General features: G+C 33.6%; 2 protein-coding genes across 5 annotated transcripts; both read left to right on the top strand.

The window, feature by feature from the left end:
* Window positions 1–623: 623 nt before the first annotated feature.
* LOC109340049 (biotin--protein ligase 2-like) lies at window positions 624–17,376 on the top strand. 4 transcript variants are annotated; one of them, XM_019577614.1, is made up of 11 exons: window positions 624–714; window positions 11,286–11,379; window positions 11,524–11,791; window positions 12,203–12,264; window positions 12,366–12,514; window positions 13,044–13,164; window positions 13,361–13,516; window positions 14,818–14,863; window positions 15,880–15,946; window positions 16,433–16,509; window positions 17,067–17,376. In XM_019577614.1, the coding sequence occupies exons 2-11, from the start codon at window positions 11,292–11,294 to the stop codon at window positions 17,107–17,109; spliced, it is 1,077 nt and encodes a 358-aa protein (XP_019433159.1). In that variant the 5' UTR covers window positions 624–714; window positions 11,286–11,291; the 3' UTR covers window positions 17,110–17,376. The 4 variants fall into 4 exon arrangements, with proteins under 4 accessions (XP_019433159.1, XP_019433160.1, XP_019433162.1 ...); XM_019577617.1 differs by lacking the exon at window positions 624–714 and adding an exon at window positions 11,180–11,252 and having other exon boundaries at window positions 11,288–11,379; window positions 11,530–11,791; XM_019577613.1 differs by lacking the exon at window positions 624–714 and adding an exon at window positions 11,181–11,252 and having other exon boundaries at window positions 11,288–11,379.
* Window positions 4,157–10,312, top strand: LOC109340048 (serine/threonine-protein kinase mph1-like). Its single transcript, XM_019577612.1, has 6 exons — window positions 4,157–4,504; window positions 4,637–4,966; window positions 5,455–6,407; window positions 6,733–6,933; window positions 8,281–8,442; window positions 9,345–10,312. The coding sequence occupies exons 1-6, from the start codon at window positions 4,411–4,413 to the stop codon at window positions 9,921–9,923; spliced, it is 2,319 nt and encodes a 772-aa protein (XP_019433157.1). The 5' UTR covers window positions 4,157–4,410; the 3' UTR covers window positions 9,924–10,312.
* Window positions 17,377–19,463: the final 2,087 nt, after the last annotated feature.

Below are 19,463 nucleotides of genomic sequence, written 5' to 3' on the forward strand. Positions count from 1 at the left end.
GTAGATTTAATTTTATAGAAAAAGTAACCTACACAACATGAAAATATTAATTCTTAGCTACATAAAAGATGCCAAAACAAAATTATCCTCTATACCTACTTATAGATATAGAATATAATATTTATATAATATTATTATAAAAATTTATATATATTAAATATATTTTTTATCAATAATTTGTATTACATTTTTAAAAATTATTAAAAATTTAAAAAAATGAATGTTAAATAATAAATTAATAATATATAAAATTCTTTCATTTCTCAATCCATACATTTTTCTGCTATATGATACATATGTAGAAGAATAGATTTAGTATCGACGTGGCCCCTTCGTATTGGCTCTTGTTAATGTCGTTTGAATGCTAAAACGACAACAATAGCTCAGAAATACGGTGAAGAAGAACGGAAGATAGATTTGGAGAGGAGTGAAAGTAGTTTGAAGAGAAGAGTGAAAATGGCGGGTGGTGGAAAGGTTTCGTTCAAAGTGACCCTCACCTCTGATCCTAAGTTACCCTTTAAAGTGTATTTCATCTCATTCTCTTCGTTTTCATATTTCATCTCATTTATTTTTATCATTCATCTCTTTTTTTTTTTCTGAATTTGTTTCATTTCAGATTTAGCGTTCCAGAGGCTGCGCCTTTTACGGCTGTTCTCAAATTTGCTGCTGAAGAATTCAAAGTTCCTCCCCAGACCAGTGCTATCATCACCAACGGTAATTTCAATTTTTCTATTCCTTTTTTATTAGATTTGATTGTTCATTGGATACAGTGTTTGTGTTTTAAATTAAGGTTATGATTGTGGTGATGGTGATTGCGAAATTTGCGATCCAGGTTGGGGCTTACGGGATTACAAAACTGTTTTCGATTCTGTTGCGGTCTAATGTGTTTCTGTTATACCCCAATGCAATTACGTCATTGTGATCCGTATCACAGTGCTATCGTGGGGTGATGTGGTTACGGAGATCATCGCAACCACAATATTGTATGTGGTCCACAATTTGATACAATGGGTAGATTATTGATGTTCATTTTTTTTAAGTTTTAGGTTTATTCGGAGAATGCTTATGCCCCTCTTTTTCGACAAAAAATGAGTATTGTGCAAGAAAAAAATCACTTCTGACACTTGCATATTTGTTTGATTGGGGTCATGCTAGAAAGCATAAGCTACAAAAAAAGGGGGCATAAACTCAGATTTCAGTTTTTTTGAGAAGCTATCTTTTCAGCTTCTAAAGAATCCACTGTTGTTAAAATCACCTTTATAGAACCACTTTTAAAATCTAAACAAACAGGCCCTAAAAATATGGTAAGTTCTTTAGATATTGACAAAGAGGCCAATATAGGCTAACATAGAGGCCAATGTATCTTACATCTCCACTCTGAGGGTTTGTATCCTTTACTTACGCCAATTTTTGAATTTTTAGGGCCTTAAATTATTAAATATGTAATCATACTTAGTAATTTGTTAGAGTTAGTGATATGCATGATGTACCTTGACGTCGTGATAGTTGCAGTATTTTTACGTATTGACTATCTTGTTGAATGAGGTGTTCTTCGGCTGTCTATTAAGAGGATGGTATATATTGTCAAACCTCACATGATTTATAGTGCCAATATAGTGATTGGATATGATCAATGTATCCTCACTACTCAGCTGCTTTGTCCACTGAGATCTTCAATTACAGTGAAAATAAGATCTCTCTACTTCCAAAAAAAATACAAGTTCAAGTAGATTGAAGACTTGAAATTTCATTGAGTCAACTTGGGTACTTTTTATTTGAACTGTTTAGTTGCCATGCCCATCATACACTGTTACTTTGGTATTTGATGCAATTTAAGTATAATTCTGTTCATTAAGAGAAGGAATATCGGAAAGCTAAGCTACCAATACCATCATGACCCCATGAATGGTAATTTAGGAGTATTGCTCTGTATGTATATTTGGGCAATTGGGTTGGTGAATTTAAGTATTTTTTCTTATTGATTGTCAACCTGAGTATGAAATCCTATCCTTCTAGTAGTAATATTCATCTCAGATTCACTACGCTGAATATTATTATTTTTGTATGCATGTAGATGGTGTTGGCATAAATCCCCAACAGAGTGCAGGTTTGTCAATGCTTTATCATTGGTTCCTTTAAATTACTACTGTGCTCGAAGAGTCGTCATATTTTTCCCTCTTTCAACCTGGTTTACTTTCACAGTTTTTCTTCTCAGAAACTTCATAAAACAAGTATTTAGTAAAGGCAAAAGGGAAAAACCATGTCTGATTAAACTAAGTGATATACTTTAAATGATTATGTTGAAAACTGCCTGATTCACCTGGATCAAAGTTGTAGTTTATATGTTCATATAGGTTATTTTATGACTTTGTATAAAATATACATAATATACATATTGTATTATTACATTTGTTCAGGTAATGTCTTCCTGAAGCATGGTTCAGAACTACGCCTTATTCCCCGTGACAGGGTTGGTGCCTCTTAGATTTTACGGGGTTATTTTGACCGTTTTTCATTATATATCTCTACTATTGTACCATCATAGTGAATTCGAAGTAATGTTATTAAATATTCACCAAACTCAGCTAGTCGAATAAATGTTTGGTTGATGTTGTTATTTCAGTTATTGTTTTTTGATTTTGGCAACATTTTTAATAATAAAAGTTCATATGACACATTTTTCTGTCCAAAACTCTAGATATTTGAGCATCCTATTAAACTCCAACTAAATTGAGTCAAGTTTAGAAGATTCATTTAAGTGGACAAAACCATCTAAATACTTTTTTATGTAGGAGACTTAGCTTATGAAAACTTATCTACTTATCAAACTAGACCAAACATTCATTTATTTGTAGATGACACACATCAAATGATGTAAAATGAATTGTGGCCACTTAGAAATTTCTTAGGAAGTAGTATCTCTTATTGTTTTGTGAAGAGGGAACTTATGTTGTTTTAATAATCGTAGTTCTGTGGATATTGGTGGTGATTATTAACCCCTTGCCATGCTGAGTTAGTCAAATATGCGTGGCAAAGGTTTAAAAAACGTATTTCACTTTCTTTTTTGAAATACTTGTTTCTCTATTAAATGAGAGGAGTTAGGAGGACTCTAACTCAAATGTATATGTATCAAAGCCATTAGAACTCTCGTATGAATGTTTACATCAGTGTGACTACATTTTTTGTCCCACAACATTGTGTTATTCCATGTGTCATGAGTTATGATTGATCAGAAAAATACTTAAGAATTAAAATTTTAATTTAAATATATATTTTTCAATTAATCACAACTCATGACACATGAAATGACACAGAATATACTCCTTAAATCAGCTCATGCTAGAAGGTTTGGTTCCACCATACTCCAAAACTGGTGTTACCCTAGCTTCCCATCTAATTTGGACACGACCAAACAATTGTTTGCCACATCTCACTTTCTTGTAATAATACTTACAACAAAAGATGAAAATGTACGATATTTGGATACAAGCTATAGCAACCATTTGTGTAGGAAGAAGAAAGTTCTATTTCCTTCTTTAGATTAAAATGTGATAAAAGAGTTAATATTTATACACAGTTGATCTAACATTTATTGTTCATTTATTTTACTTTTCGAACAATCAATGATAATTAAAAATAAATGATAAATGATACATAATAGTGTATAAAACTCATACAAACATATATTTTTTCTCCTCTTTTCTTAAACTATAAGTATGGATGTAAGATCAATCACACATGGTTATTCTTAAGATTGTTTTTAACAGAATAAGAATATTCATACTTTGTTTTCCAGTGTGTTATTGTGATGAGAGATATAAATGTTGTGGGAAACTATAGATATTGTAAGACCTAAATAAGAATAAAAATGATGTTTACTATTGTAGAAAAAAATATGTGTTATTCTTAATTCATGAGGAGTTATAATAAATTATAAAATAATATATGAGATTTAAATAAGAATGAAAATTTTATTTACTCTAAAGTTTTTTCCAAAAAAAAAAAATACCCATGTAAGTATAATGTGGAGTCCTTATAGCCCATGGTCTCAATAACGGGCTCTGAACAAAGCCCATAGAGTTCAGAAAGAAGCCCACAAGAATATAGGAATGAGTAATACTGAGCGGCAAAGGAGCATATTGAATTTCAATTTTTTCAGGGCTTTTTCATTTAATTTTCCTATTGGAATTCGATTCGAATAACATTACCAATTTTATCACAACACAACCATCGTTTTGTACTTCACACTTTCATTCAGAATGGAAATGAAAACGATTATAGTAATGGATTCCAAGTTAAGAATCATTGTTCATCTTCACTGCTAATGCAACTATTGATAAATATAATTTGTTTGTGGAAATAGAGTAGAAATTCAAATGCAGTGGTTATTACTATTGCTACTCCATTTCCATGGATCATGGTAACCCTAATTCCTCTTCTTCTTCCTCTCCGCACAATCTCATACGCCATTTTCAAGCCGCATTGAAGCGCCACCGTCCTCTCGGTAATTTAATTTCAATTTCTATTTTTTGTTCTTCAATTCATTGATTTCAAGTACTTGAATTTAGGGTTTTTATTTTTTTTCATGTTTGATGAGTGTAGTAGGGTTTTTTCTATTGTGTCTATAAATTTTCAGGTATAATGCAGCAGCCTAATTCTTTGAAGCCAAAGCGAATTCTTCTTCTTCCGAAACGGAATGTATCTAAGGATGTGAACAAATCTCATGATATGTTGTTGAAGGAATCGATTCCGAATACTCCATCGGATTCTGATGGAACACCTCCATCTGTTTTGACATTTGATGAAGGTTCAAATCCATTTGCTGCACAACAACAGCATCACCAGAAACATGTGTTGGACTCAAAAGAAAACAATTTTATTATGCCTTCTTTGCAGGTAAAATCTCAAAATGTTGATGCTCACAAGAAAGTTCAGTTTTCTGTTCAAAATAACAGTGCTGCCAAGGGTAATTTTTTTATTATCACTTTTCATTAAGGGACATTAAAGATTTTATATTTTTAGAATTTTTGTGTGATCTTGTCTATGTTTGGATATTTATTGATGATTGGAGTGGAATGAAATGGAATTGAACAATGTTACCATACCATTTTTATTATTATTTTATGATGGAATGGAGTGAATAATGAGTTGGTTGCATTCTCATACCACCAAATTGGGAGAGAAGAAAAGCAAAGGTATAGGATGGAAATCCTATCCTATTTCAAACAATCCAAACAATGGAACCTAGTATCGTTCATTGCATTCCACTCCTTTTCATTCATTTTCAACAACTCAATCATGAAACTTTTATAGATTAGTTGTGCATATTCCAAACCTGCTTGTTACAATCCCCTGCAATATATTTTGTCCTCTTTCAACACGCAGGGGCCATTGATGGAAAGGCCACTGAGTTGGACAACTTATCATCTCATATGAGTTCACTTGGATTCACAGAAATGGACTGGGTTGAAAGCGGTCAACTTGAACCATCAATTGAAGAATCAAAGCTCCAAAAATTCCATCAGGGAGAGCATGACACAAGTTTGAGAGCTGAGGGAGGAGTAAGTTCTATGTTGCCAAAGAGAACAACTGTTACCCAGGATCTTATGCAGGATTTCAGAAACTTTTTAGGTCAGCCGGTGACGCAAAGTTCAGCGATGGGGACTTCCTGTGCTACAACTACCTCTGTCAATTCATCTTCAGCTCCCATGCTAAATTCAACATCCCATTATTCTCAATTGCATTTAGATAGTGGCTCTCGAGTGACTGCGGAACCTTTGGGGGAACTTAATGTTAATTGCATAACTGAAGATGTTATGAAATCATCAAGCAGTTCCCTAAAAGACCCCAATAGAATGTCTGTTGACCAGGCACCAATTACAGTACAAGCTTCTGGCTCTTCTGTTGATGCAGAGCTCTCATTTAAGGAGAGGGACTCATCTAAAGAGCAACAAGGGTGCAATTCCAAAGAAACCAGCATTTCAAAATATACTTCTTGTCATGATGACAAGTCAACTAAAGGGGAAGATCCAGCAGATGTTAACATCCAACCTCAGGCTCCAATGACCAAAAGCTCATCTTCAGAAGTGAAGTTGGAGTCTTCTAAGTTAGAAAAGCGAGATAAGGCCACAAGCAGTAAAGGTTCATCAACCTCTCGGAGAAAGGCCTATGACCCTAATTTATTTTTTGAAGTCAATGGCAAGCTTTATCAAAGGCTTGGAAAGATAGGTAGTGGTGGAAGCAGTGAGGTCCACAAAGTGATTTCATCAGACTGTAAGATCTACGCACTTAAAAAGATCAAGCTCAAGGGTCGCGATTATGCTACTGCATTTGGGTTTTGTCAAGAGATTGATTATCTAAATAGACTCAAAGGAAAGGATAATATCATACAGCTTATAGATCATGAGGTGCTTTTGTCAATTTCTGTTATGTACATAGTAGTATTAATTACCACTTTTAGTTATTGCTGCTCTATATATCTCTTTAGACATCTGTGGATTCAACTATTTATCATAGCTGAAGTTTTATATACACAGTCTCTATTTTTTTGGGGGTGGGGTGGGGTGGTTGGGTTATCACATTTGTAAAATGGATTTTTTGTCGGGTTCTTATGTTATCATTTACTTAGTTTATGATGATTTTCACGATGTTGATTTTGTTGTGGACTGAGTTTGGAAATATTGCCTTCATTATTATGTTCTAATGTATTTTTTTACTCAATCTTGTAATTAGATTACTGACAAGGCTTTACTTAAGGAAGTAATGAAAGGCTCCATCAGTAATAAGGATGGCCGAGTCAAGGATGATGGATATATATACATGGTACTTGAATATGGGGAAATCGATCTGGCTCACATGTTGTCCCAGAAGTGGAAGGAACTGGATGGATACAACCAGACCATAGATGAGAACTGGCTTCGATTTTATTGGCAGGTTTTGAAATCTACAATGTAGCCTTCAAATTATTTTATTGTTTCTCTGAATATATATGTTGTATAACTACCTTTTTTACTTCTTTGATGCTCCCCTTTGAGTTTTGTGATTCTATGCTCTCCTCTCTTATTACCATTGATCTGTTGATTTAAAATTTTGAGTTTGAGATTGAAAGAGATGATAATGCGTAGAATGATAACTTTGACCTAGTTGTCTTAATCCAACTCAACCCATTTACCCATCCTCACCAATCACCATACACTTTCCGGTGACCATTGCCACTCCAGCCACTGCCGTGACTACCTTCACCTCACCATCCCATCCCATCACTGTACACCACAAAGCCATGAACTCACAGCTGTGCTGCCATGACCAGATCTGTGGCTGGCCGTCAATACTCGTGCCCATAAGGCTGGTCCTTGAAAAGGCAAAAGAAAATTTAACAATCTGATTGCTGTCTCAGATATGTTATAGCCAATTCAAGTTATGATTGTTCCTTGAGAGCATGCTTCATTCCTTCTAAAACACAGTTTTCTAAGATGTCGTTGGTTCACAACTTCGGATGCTTATAAAGTGCATGGAGCTTAGACAGTACTGGAGATAAATTCTGTTGTCGTCATTTAAAATCGATGCCTTGATTAGTATTTCAAAGGATGTAACTAAAATTTGGAAGATTCTATGAATACTGGCATTAGAGTTCTCTACCACCTAGCCATGCATAGCTTTTTTAGTCAGGAGGGTCAGGGGTGAGGGAATAGTACAAGGCTCAAGCACCTTCAGCATTTTTATTTGCTACAATGTATATTTGTATTAGCTCGGAAACTCTACTTGTGACAAAAAAGGCATTTGGTGACTGAAGGAGTATTTCATATCCAACAGTTTGTAGAGATGCCCAAAGAACAAAAAAACCTAGTATGATTATAAATTGTAATATTGTTTTAAAAAATGTTGGCCATAACTGTTTGCAGTCGAGTGGGGTGGATAGAGGTTGAGGTTGAAGATGAGGGCAAAAATGGGTTTTCCTATGTAAAAAAAGGGATGCATTACTTTCACAGTTCACTTAAAAGGGAAGCATTAAAGAACTTTTCTTTAATCATCCAAAAAAGAATGTAAAAAACCCTTCCATGCTTATATTGATGGCTGCTTCAATGTGTTTTGGGTGTTTAATGAGTGCATCATATTTCACATAAATGATGTTCTTTTACACTTGTTGCCGGTTTTTTTCATTATTTAATTAGATCAGCATCATATTTTCCTCAACCATTTTCTTCCTTAATTGGATGGAATACTATATTATTTGGAGCTCTGTCTAGGTAAGTTTTTGTTGATACATTTAACATTCCGCAGCAAATTCTTCAAGCTGTTAACACTATTCACGATGAACGTATTGTGCACTCTGACTTGAAGCCAGCTAATTTCCTTCTTGTCAAAGGTTCCTTAAAATTGATTGATTTTGGTATAGCCAAGGCAATAATGAATGATACAACTAACATCCAACGGGATTCACAGGTGATGCTTATTTTCCACTTATTTTCTCTCCCTTTGAATCAGACTTATGCTAAAACTAAGATGCATGTTTCTCTTGGCTATATTATGCCCTTTACACTTGGTTGGTTGCTGTTTTTGGTTATTCATAATTGAAGAATTGCAGCAATGCCTGACTAAAGGTTTTCATGCATTGTTAACTGCGATGTATGACTGCATATTAGTGATTTATCAACTATATTATGTTAGTAGGCCTTCCTCTGTATATAGCTGAAGTTATAAACGCAGTGCATAAACTCTAAACTGTATTAAGTGCTTCTTGTGCTGGTAATTAAGTTATATTTTAACAAGCCTTCTTTTCATATATGACATGTTCATCACAGCTTTATGGAAGTCTATGATTTCTGATATTTTTTTGTTGGCTTAAGTCCTAAGAACACAAGCGTTTTGGTGAAATTGACACCTTCATTTGTTGTGATTATAATGCCAAATATTTTGACCTATGTCCAGTTGTGTTTCCTATCAACTGTTACTAATTTTAGAATAGATAAATATTAGAGAGTGGCTGTTGCAATTGTGAAATAATTTTAGACTATATATTTGAGAGGTACCCTACCCCTCTTTGGTTAAAAGCAGCTTCGGTTTCAAGATTTATTTGAAATTCACATTTTTGTTTTTGACAGGACTTTGTAAAAAAAAATTTGTTTTGTTTATCAATTAAGCTGACTTTACTGTAAGAACTAGGTTGATCCTTTTCTGCATCTGGATGAATGGTGGCACTAGTTTAAAACTCTAATAAACTGCTAATGTTTACTGGCTGAATGAGAGTGGTGTGAAAGAAATACCAGATTGACTCTTGGGATGCAATCCTCCTGTTTAAGCCTGGGAAAATAAATTTTAGCTTAAATTCTTTTCAACTCTTGTAGGTGGGTACTCTTAGTTACATGTCTCCAGAAGCATTTCTGTGTAATGAGAGTGACGTGAATGGAAACATCATAAAGTGTGGTAGGCCATCAGATATTTGGTCACTGGGTTGCATCCTTTATCAAATGGTATATGGGAGAACCCCTTTTGCAGAGTACAAGACATTTTGGGCAAAGTTCAAAGTTATAACAGATCCAAACCATGAAATTATATATGAACCAGTTTCAAATCCATGGCTTATGGATCTTATGAAGAGGTGTCTTGCATGGGATCGCAATCAAAGGTGGAGAATTCCTGAGTTACTCCAACACCCTTTTATTGTTCCTCCTGTGCCGAGTCATCAACCATCTTTGGGCCAAGACCAGAGCTGTAAATTGCTGCAACTTATTGCCGAATCTTGTACAAATGACCCTGAAACATCACAACTATGTTGTCAGCTCCAACAGGTTCTTAATGATCCCCTGAATTTGATAACTCCTCACCCACTAAGTGCACGAGATCAACAACTAAAACTTCTGTCCCAGATTTCAGAACTCAGTATTCAGCTGCAGGAGCGTTTGAAAAATACCGATAACAAGTAGGTATGAAGGCGGATAGTGATGTTATCAGTGCCTATTCAATTTTCTCAGGCTGTGTTCAATATATTTTCCCAATCATCTAACAAATGTAGTTGTATCATTTCCCATAGGTCAGAAGTTTACTGGGTGGCATGCTGTGTATTTCCCATTATAAAGAGCAGATTGAAATGTGTGTAGCATGTGAATCAATTTAGTACAGGTTTTGTATAAATTTTGCGAAGCGAGTCAGCAGCAAAGTTCCACTTACCTCTTTTTTTCTTTTTCTTAATTTTCATTATATCATGCCCAGTTTTGAAACATAGGCTAGAAGGTGCAAGGAGTATGTTGAGGGAATTTGAACAGATGATATTAGTTGAAATCTTACCTAACAAATGAATTATCTGTTTGGTATATATGCATTGTACCCAGTGTATCAAAGTTTTCCTACCCTGTGTACCCATATCACTTTAATAATGAGTTTTAGTTACAATGCATATATACAGTGTTTTAACACATCAGAGATAATCACACTCATCAATCATCATTACTTCAATGATTTACTAAAATTCCGTCTTCAACACCATGATTATTCTTAACCTGTTGAAATACTCATTCTATTGTATTTTCATACTATCAACAAAAACTATGCAAGCAAAAACAACCAAAGCATAATTTACCCTTAAAATGAGATTGCTTCAATCTGCAGGCATTAAAAAGTAAAAGAGGGCTGGGGACTATTTTAACGTAGTAGCATTTTTTGTTGTTGTTTTTCTACTTTGGGAAGGCCAATTGCTAAAACTATAGTAACAAATGATTTATATAACCTCTTGTCTGACAAATGAGAGATATATCGTATGGATATATCCTCGACATGTGTCCAAAATAATATTTATTCATTAATTATTGAGTTTTTTTGTTTCCTGCCTGTATCATTGCACTAAAGACAATCTTATCTATGCTGGTAACATTCACATGTATGTAGAGTTAACTCTCTCGGTTTTAGTGAATATTTTTTCCATCCACAAGACTCGAACTGATACATTAATTAAAGGAAATCAAACATATATCACTTGAACTAAAATCCATTGGTTAATTATTGGTTTTTAAGTAATATATATATATATATATATATATATATATGATATTCACTTGTTGTGGAATAAGGATATTATTACTCAAATATGTTTTTTTTCTTTACTAAGCAAGAGGGTAGCTTAATATGAGAGCCGTTGATTTACATTTTAAATATACGAAGGGCCCGATTTGATTACGCAACTCGTGGAACTAATTGCTGAACTAACAACATAATAACACGCGATTTTCATCGTTTCCTCCGACCTAGGAAAAACAGAGGCAAGTGAAGTCATTAACTAATCGAAACGACAGACGTTGATGTTGTTGCGCCTTTTCAACTCTGCGTTTTTGACAAAGACCCTCTCCAACTTCAATCTCTCTAAATCAACATCCATGGCATCTTCAGGTTAAAGTTTAAACCTTTAACATTTATTATTTTCAAGACTAAATCAAATTATTACTTGCACTTATTTTGAATAATTTGACCAAAGTTTGAATCTTTTAAATTAAATAATAGATATTCCTGCATTAATTTTTATTCTTTTATCAGCTATAGAGTGCAGTTCAAGTTGCATGCTGGTTTTGTGCGGAAAATCAAACACAGAAAATGAAGCTGCTACAGCTATTAAGAACAGTAACACTTTCAAGCTTCCTCAAAGTGGAGATTTTTCTATTGTTTTGCATTCTGAATTAGATAAAACAGTTATGCAACAATCTTTTCAAGTTGATTCCTTCATGAATTCTCTTTCCACCAACACATTTGGAAGGTTTCTTATCTGGTCTCCACAGTTAGATACAACCCACGATGTTGTTTCAAAGTATGTCTTTCACAAATTACTTCATTTTTTTAGTGTTTTGTGTTTTAGGGCTCATTTGTGTAAGTTTTTTGTCACAAAAAAAAGTGATTATGGTACAGAATCACTTTTGACACTTGCATATTTGTTTGGTTTGCTTTATTCGGAAAACTGGAAAAGTAGAAAACAGACTGCAAAAAAAAGCTCAAATTCAGTTCTTTGGAGAAGCTATATTTTTCAGCTTCTCAAAAAGTCACTTTTGCTAACATCAACTTCGTAGGACCATTTTTTTAAGCCTAAACAAATGGGCCTCTAGACTATACTTTTGTTATTGGTTGGACTCAACAGGTGAAATATTATCAGGTGTCTCTTACCGATTTTAACTCCTATTATGTTTATAATCATATTGTCCGATTTCTTTTATTTTTTGTGCAGCAACTTTTCTGAGCTTCCCGTTGGTACAGTTTGTGTTGCTGATGTTCAGACCAAGGGACGAGGTTCGATTTTGATATTTACTAACACAACTGTCTACACCTTTTAACTTATGTTTTAGTTTATGTCAAAGTTGCTCTGAGAGTCTGAGCCCATAAACTCTCAGGTCGGTCGAAGAACGTTTGGGAGTCTCCTTTAGGCTGCCTTATGTTTTCTTTTACCCTGCAAATGGAGGACGGGCGGGTCGTTCCTTTAGTTCAGTATGTGGTTTCTCTGGCTATCACAGAGGCAGTGAAGGATATCTGTGACAAAAATGTAAGTGTTTGGTTTTTAAGTATGGCTTTATACCTAGTCTGCCAGTTAATTTCATAATGGAAAGTAGCATTGAGGTGAAGTATTTTTCAAATTCAGGTATACATGTTTTCTAGCTAAACAATGCAAGCTTGTGCAAGCTACTGAAAAGTTTAATAACTTTTTGAGGAAACAAATGATACTTTATGTGATTCTGTGAAAGGCTGTAAAGTTGTAGGCAATAGTAAGAATGATGTTATTAACAAAAAATGCATTTTGATTTGTTAAGTGGCAAACTTGATTGGTAATCCTTACTAGTTACTGCTGAAGATATTAAGAATGAGAGTATTAAGTTATGAACAATCACATGAAAGATATATTGCATAGAATTTTCTCGAAGGTTTTGTTGCATACAGTATTGTTAAGAAAACAAGCGGTATACTTTGTGTTTTGTCATTTTCATTAACCAACCTGTATGATTTGTTGCAGTTTTAATTTATTTTCTGCTTGGTTGAGCTCTTAAATTATTTTTATTTCAACATTTTCTATTCAGGGATTACCCTTCCTTGATGTTAAAATCAAGTGGCCGAATGATATTTACTTGCACGGCTTTAAAGTTGGAGGCATTCTATGCACCTCAAAATATACATCAAAGAAGTTCAATGTCAGTGCAGGTAATAAGACATTTTTGAGTAGCAAATTCTATTCAATAGTGACTGATTGCACTTCCATGTACTAAATTAGCTAGAATTCTCTATTAACCCCCTTTCTCTGCAGAGAATTTAGTTTTCCTTGGTGTCAATTTGGTAGTAAAATGGTTTTAATTTTATGCTCATGATGGATATCATAACGCTACCTGTGCTTTCTCAGGAATAGGCTTGAATGTCAATAATGAGAAGCCAACAACATCTCTAAATTCAGTTCTGAGAGAATTGTCAGTTGAAGGTTACCAATTTCGAAGAGAGGATGTTCTGGCAGCCTTTTTCAACAAATTTGAGAAATTTTATGAGCTATTTATCAACCAAGGTACTCCTATTAAATTGTTGTTGTTTTCATTTTCGACATCAGATCCCAATTCTGGTTATCACCATCATACTGTGTCTATGTTCATCTCTCTCACTCTGAAAAACTCGGATAGATAAAATCTTCTAATAATATGAAATCAGCATGTAGAATGTATCCTTCTCATCCTTGTGTATTAATCACGTGTGAAGGTTACAATGGCCTTGATAGAAAACTGTCGTTTGGGTATGGACAGTAAGTGTAAAGCCAACTTTTTTATATTTGAAACTGTCTAAACCCGTTGAAATATATAGAGATGATAATTTCGGAATTTATGTTTGCTAACTCATTTTGCTTGGTATTAGTCTATCAACGAATCCTTGGGAGAGAAGAGGGGTGTAAAGTATAGGACAAAGGATGCACCTGTGGCACCTGTGCAGTATATAATGACTGTTTCTTGTCTGTTACCCTTGCAGGTGGGAAATTAGCCCCAATTTTCCCTCTGTTTGGGTGATTCTTTTCCCATTTTAAATGCTTTAGGATTTTCCTTTAAAACCTGTACTCTTTGCTTAGTGGATGAGCTTTGACACAATGGTAAGGTTGTTGTATTGAGATGTTATGGTCACATTCTTAGTCATGGAAATATCCTCTCCACTTAGTAAGGTTGTATACATTGGACCCTCCCCAAAGGCCCAAACACTCGAAGTGTAGGAGCCTCTTGCAGTAGGTCACTTGTACCTTAGTTTCTTTCCAAAACGAAGAAGGGAAAAAAGAATCATAGTCTTAGCTTGTAAGACCCAGATCACATGACGTTTTCATGTTGCCTCCTATTCTTTTCTCGATCTCTTTTTTCAATTCATAGCCTATGCTATGTCATATAGGAATTTAATAGAGCAAGAGTAAATGTCCACTCTAGTCCTCCAAAGATATACATGCCCTTAGGTTTGTATTCCATTTATAAATACATCAAATTTGTCATTCAATATCAATTTATACAATCAGTCTTTAAAGTGACATCAACTTGGCCCTTAAAGAACAAGACTCTTAACTATCATTGGAGGAGATGGAAGACCATTGTGATGTCACATACATCTTTAGAGGACTAAAATAGCACTTCAAAATAAATAGTAAATAAATATACAACCAAAATGGTGTGTATCCGGTTAAATTTTTACCATTATGTTGTTTCCAGACCTCAGCAGATTTCCTGAAACGTACTGTATTTTGTGTTGATTACTAACTGATAATATGGCTCCCAACACTTTTACATGATATTTTAAGATAATGAAGGTAATTTTGAACTTTGCTTGTTCTGTTGAATGCAGGGTTCCAAACCTTGGAGGAACTATATTACAAGACATGGTTGCACAGGTAAATTGAATCCTATGTAGTCTTGTTTGTTGTTTAAGCTGGAAAATATTTTTCCCTTTTGTGGCAATTGTCTTATAACTATTACAGCTGGCAAGTAACTAACACCAACTTTTTTGTTATTAACAGATTAGGGCTAATCTCCTACTCTCATATCTATACTATTAGTATAATTAAACGGCGTAAATTAGCTTTTACCCTATTATAACCTTACTAATAATTTATATTTCCAACTTACATCTTATTCCTATTTTGTATAAAAAATTAAGTCTATAATTACTAGTAATAATAAAATTTATACGATTTAGTCTATATATATATATAAGTTTTATTTATGGTAGTATTAATATATAATAATAAATTTATTGAATTAAAAAAATACAAGTTGACAGCCATGGCAATGCCATCCTTTTAGCTTAAATACTTCATGCAGAATTTTATGCCCCCGAAAGGGAGTCTCCTGTGACTTGAACCCATAACCCCAGGAACTTTAGTAGCTTAGTGGTAGCGGTTCAATAGAATTAGTGACTATAAGTCTGCCAGGCATGGATTCGAGACATGGGATGCTCCCTCTTGGGAATAAAATACTTCAAAAGGTATTTAACCTGAAAGTGTGGCACACTCAACAAATTCATGGGCTTGTCACATGTCGTGTTGGGGTGGTACATCTGGTTATCCTCCCTACAATCATTTTCTTCGTATCCTTTAATTATGGAAGCTAAATTACTAAAACCAGCAAATGATCACTATTTTAAGTTCTAAACTTTACTTCGTTTTATGCACATGGCAATTTTAATCATAAAGGAGTCGTCATGTAAATTCGCAAACATTTTATCATTATACTGATAACTGAACTTGTTTTGGTTGGTTTTAGTTAGCAGTTGAACCATAAACTTAAATGTTATGTTGTATTCATTGTCCTGTTTATACTTCTATTTCTACCAAGCAAAAGCCTGTTTATGCATATATGCGGAATGGCTTAGCTTTACAGTCATCTATATATGAAAAATGTCATGCAGTGGACAGAGAGTTATCGTGCAGGAAAAGAACGAGGATGAAGTGGCCGAGCATGCCGTGACTATACAGGTATCGCAGATCAAAACTGTTTTTTCCTGAATTGCTGTAAAGTTTGGTAGAGTTCATATCTGGTTTACTTAAAATTTGTGGAGAGATAAAAATAGGCAGTTTATGTTTTTTATTACTAATTTATTAGTGGTGGGGCTAGGATTTTTCGAAAATGAAGTTGTTATATCAAGTGATAACAACAACAACCAAGCTTTTATCCTACTAGGGGGTTGGTTATATGGACCGAATGACGTTGATCCATACTATAGAGATTCAATAAAGTTTTACGTTGGCTGTTGACTGCCTAACACATTCTTCACCGGGTTTAGAACCGGCTATGTATGGCATCAAGCACATATAGGCAGGTTTTGTTATATCAAGTGAAAGAATGCAATTCTGTATATTTTCTGCCATCATTTTCAATGATGGTATTGATGATTTTAATTTGGTTTTCACCATTGCTAGAAAGTGACAGATTTTTTATCATTTAATTCTTCTTGTGTGTAGGGTTTGACATCCTCAGGATATCTGTTGGCAATTGATGATGACAATCAAATGTGTGAGCTCCACCCTGATGGCAATAGGTAATGGACAAGATATTTTTTCTTCTAACTGCATGATTTACTTGTGGACAATTTTCTTATGTCTGAAGTTGATTATTAAGTGTCCGTTTGCTAGTTGGGTTTTCGAGGGGAAGAAAGAAAATGGACGGCTGGGGAGCCACGATTTACACTTGTGAGATGGTTCTGAAGTCTTCTTTTGCCCTTCCTTCCCATCCAAAACCTAACTCGCAAACGGACCCTAGAGGTCAGTTTGAGAGTTGAGTTTTGGAGGAGAAGGAATGGAAATAGAAGGTTTCTAGTTACCCCAGCAGTGTATTTGATGGCTCTCAAGCCTCCCCTTTGTCTTTCCTTTCCAAAATTTAACTCGCAAACGGACGCTAAGGGTCTTTAAATTGGTCCCTCTGTTCATTTATTGGAGTCCAATGCATAGTTTATGCCCTTGAACTTGTGAATTTGATACACATAGCCATCAGAAACAGTGGTCAAGTCTCATCTTGCAACATTATAAATGAAATTAAACCGGATTAAAAATTTATATTATCAGTTGAAATTTAAAATAATATTCTGTTGTACTACAGCTTTGACTTTTTCAAAGGACTGGTCAGAAGTAAACTCAGCTGAAGAAGATTCCTTGGCACATTTCATTCAAGGCAACAACCCTTACACCCACTTTGTATATATTGCCAAGGTCTTGGCTTTATTGCTAAAATTTTCCAATAAATCAAATTTCGTTTTAATTAAATTTTTAGAGCTTCTGTATTCCATTTGTGAATTTATGTCAAACTAATAATGCACTTTTATTGTTTGGTCAAGCAAAATCTTGTACCTAATGACATGTAATAAAACATCATGGTTGCAACTAAAAGAATGAATTTTTCTTCTTCTCTTAGTAGGACTTAGTGCATGATTACTTTATTCAATCATTGGTTAAGTAATGTGGTGGTCCTTCTTGGCCAGCTATAAATTAATTGAAAAAAGTGCTTATATGGTTCATTCATTGTTCACAAAAATCACTTTCTGCTTCCAGACAGTGCTCGAATTAGATGCTTAATCTGACTTTTTTGACTGATTGTCATCCATCTAATATCACCCTATCATGGCTCATCATTCAAATTGGACTCATCATTCACCTCACATTATGATAAGTTTTATTTTGTACTCTTAACCAAGATTTTAAATAGTGTCTATGGTTTTGGAGCTCTTAAAATACCGATCTTATGGTCAATTTGGAGCATATGTTGCATCATGTTAGTTGTGATACAGTTTCGACGATTCACAAAACCTTAATATTCTTGCCTACAGATTGCTTGGCGAACCTAAGCTTAAAACTTTGTTCATGAAATTTGGCTTTGAATAATAATAGTTGCACATTTATGTTCGAGAAATGGATTTCGATCTGCTCTTGTTTTTTGGATAATAAGATATGGTCTCGTTGGAGAGAGCAAGACGTATTCTACATTGTAATATCTACAATCAATCGTAATGATTCCTTATTATAATTTAGATGAAGTTGAGTAAGAGGAACATGTTTTGTTATTCCTATACATGAGATCATCCAAATTTGAGAAAAATTGTATATGCAATCGCAGAAGATGAGCTCTAAGACTTTTTTTTTTTGGCACTAGTAACTCTAATCCAATGGATAATGAATTAATCTCTTTCAAGGTGGATATCTATCTCTTACAACAATGTCGATCATAGAAATGGAATTCCTAATATTTTGGTCTTTGTGAAAATCTAACAAGATTAAATACTACTAGATCAACGTTTTGTTGGTGCTTTGAGACTTATTTAATTTTATTAAACATTTTCCATTTTCATTTTCAATTATTAATAATTATAGCAGTGACATTTTGTTTTTAGTTTATTTTTGTTACTTATAAATATGAATCGTGTTTTTATTTTATTTTTACTGATTTATATGAGAGAGTAAAGTATTTTCCAATATCAGAAGATAAATTATCAACTCTAGCCACTAAAATATGACATGTATTCTATTTTTTTTGTAGAAAATGATTAACTAGAACACGTATCATAATTTTAGTGGCTGAAAGAAATAACATATCTTGATATAAGAATATACTTTATTCTCTTTATATAATATTGTGGAGAAAATTCATTGCTCTCATTATTTTTCTATGTGAATATTTGAAAGCATTTATGGAAAATAAAAGAATACACGCGATCAATCTTATAATCACAGATAATACTTGAAAATAAAAACATTTTCTCAAACAAATAGTTCCCTTTAGGGATCACAAAATTCATTGTGTTGTTTTTTAATAGTTATGTCAAAATATTTCACCAATCTTATAATACAAATGTAATCCCAGTCTATATATGGTTGAGGGGTCCTTTCTCTTTTTGGATGTGTGTCTCTATTTGCTTATATTTCTATAGTAGAATGAAAGACATTACACCATCTCCAACACATGGACAACTTTCCTTATAAAAGAAAGATGCATGTCAAATGTAACACCCTATGACACTATCATATTGTATAAATAATCATAGACTTTGAGTCATTCTCATAGGTAAGTAAAATAGGCAAATGAGAAAAATAGAAGTTCATAGTCACTGTTTTCAATCTTTTGCTCATTCGTGAAAGCATCTAAGCTTTTTCTATGTTCTCCTTTATCATCACTGCTAGTATTACTTCTCATCATGGAGTTCTTTACTTAGCATTCGTTTCTTCATAAGAGTTGGTAATTTGTTATACGTCACGATCAAATATACATCTGTATTATGCAGCACATTGCTTATAATACAAATATTATTACTATTAATAATTAATAATTTACATACTTCAAATTTTAGCCTAGCTTTCCAGAGAATAAGATATCTTTCCTATAAAGGTTTTGGAAAATGAAGATTTTGTGTCAGGGTATAAGAAAAACTATATATATATATATATATATAGTAAATGAATGTGCATATATTACATTTATTGTAAGAGAAAAATATATATATATATA

The sequence above is a fragment of the Lupinus angustifolius genome, unplaced genomic scaffold, assembly GCF_001865875.1.
Source record: "Lupinus angustifolius cultivar Tanjil unplaced genomic scaffold, LupAngTanjil_v1.0 Scaffold_132_76, whole genome shotgun sequence".
Taxonomy (NCBI): Eukaryota; Viridiplantae; Streptophyta; class Magnoliopsida; order Fabales; family Fabaceae; genus Lupinus; species Lupinus angustifolius.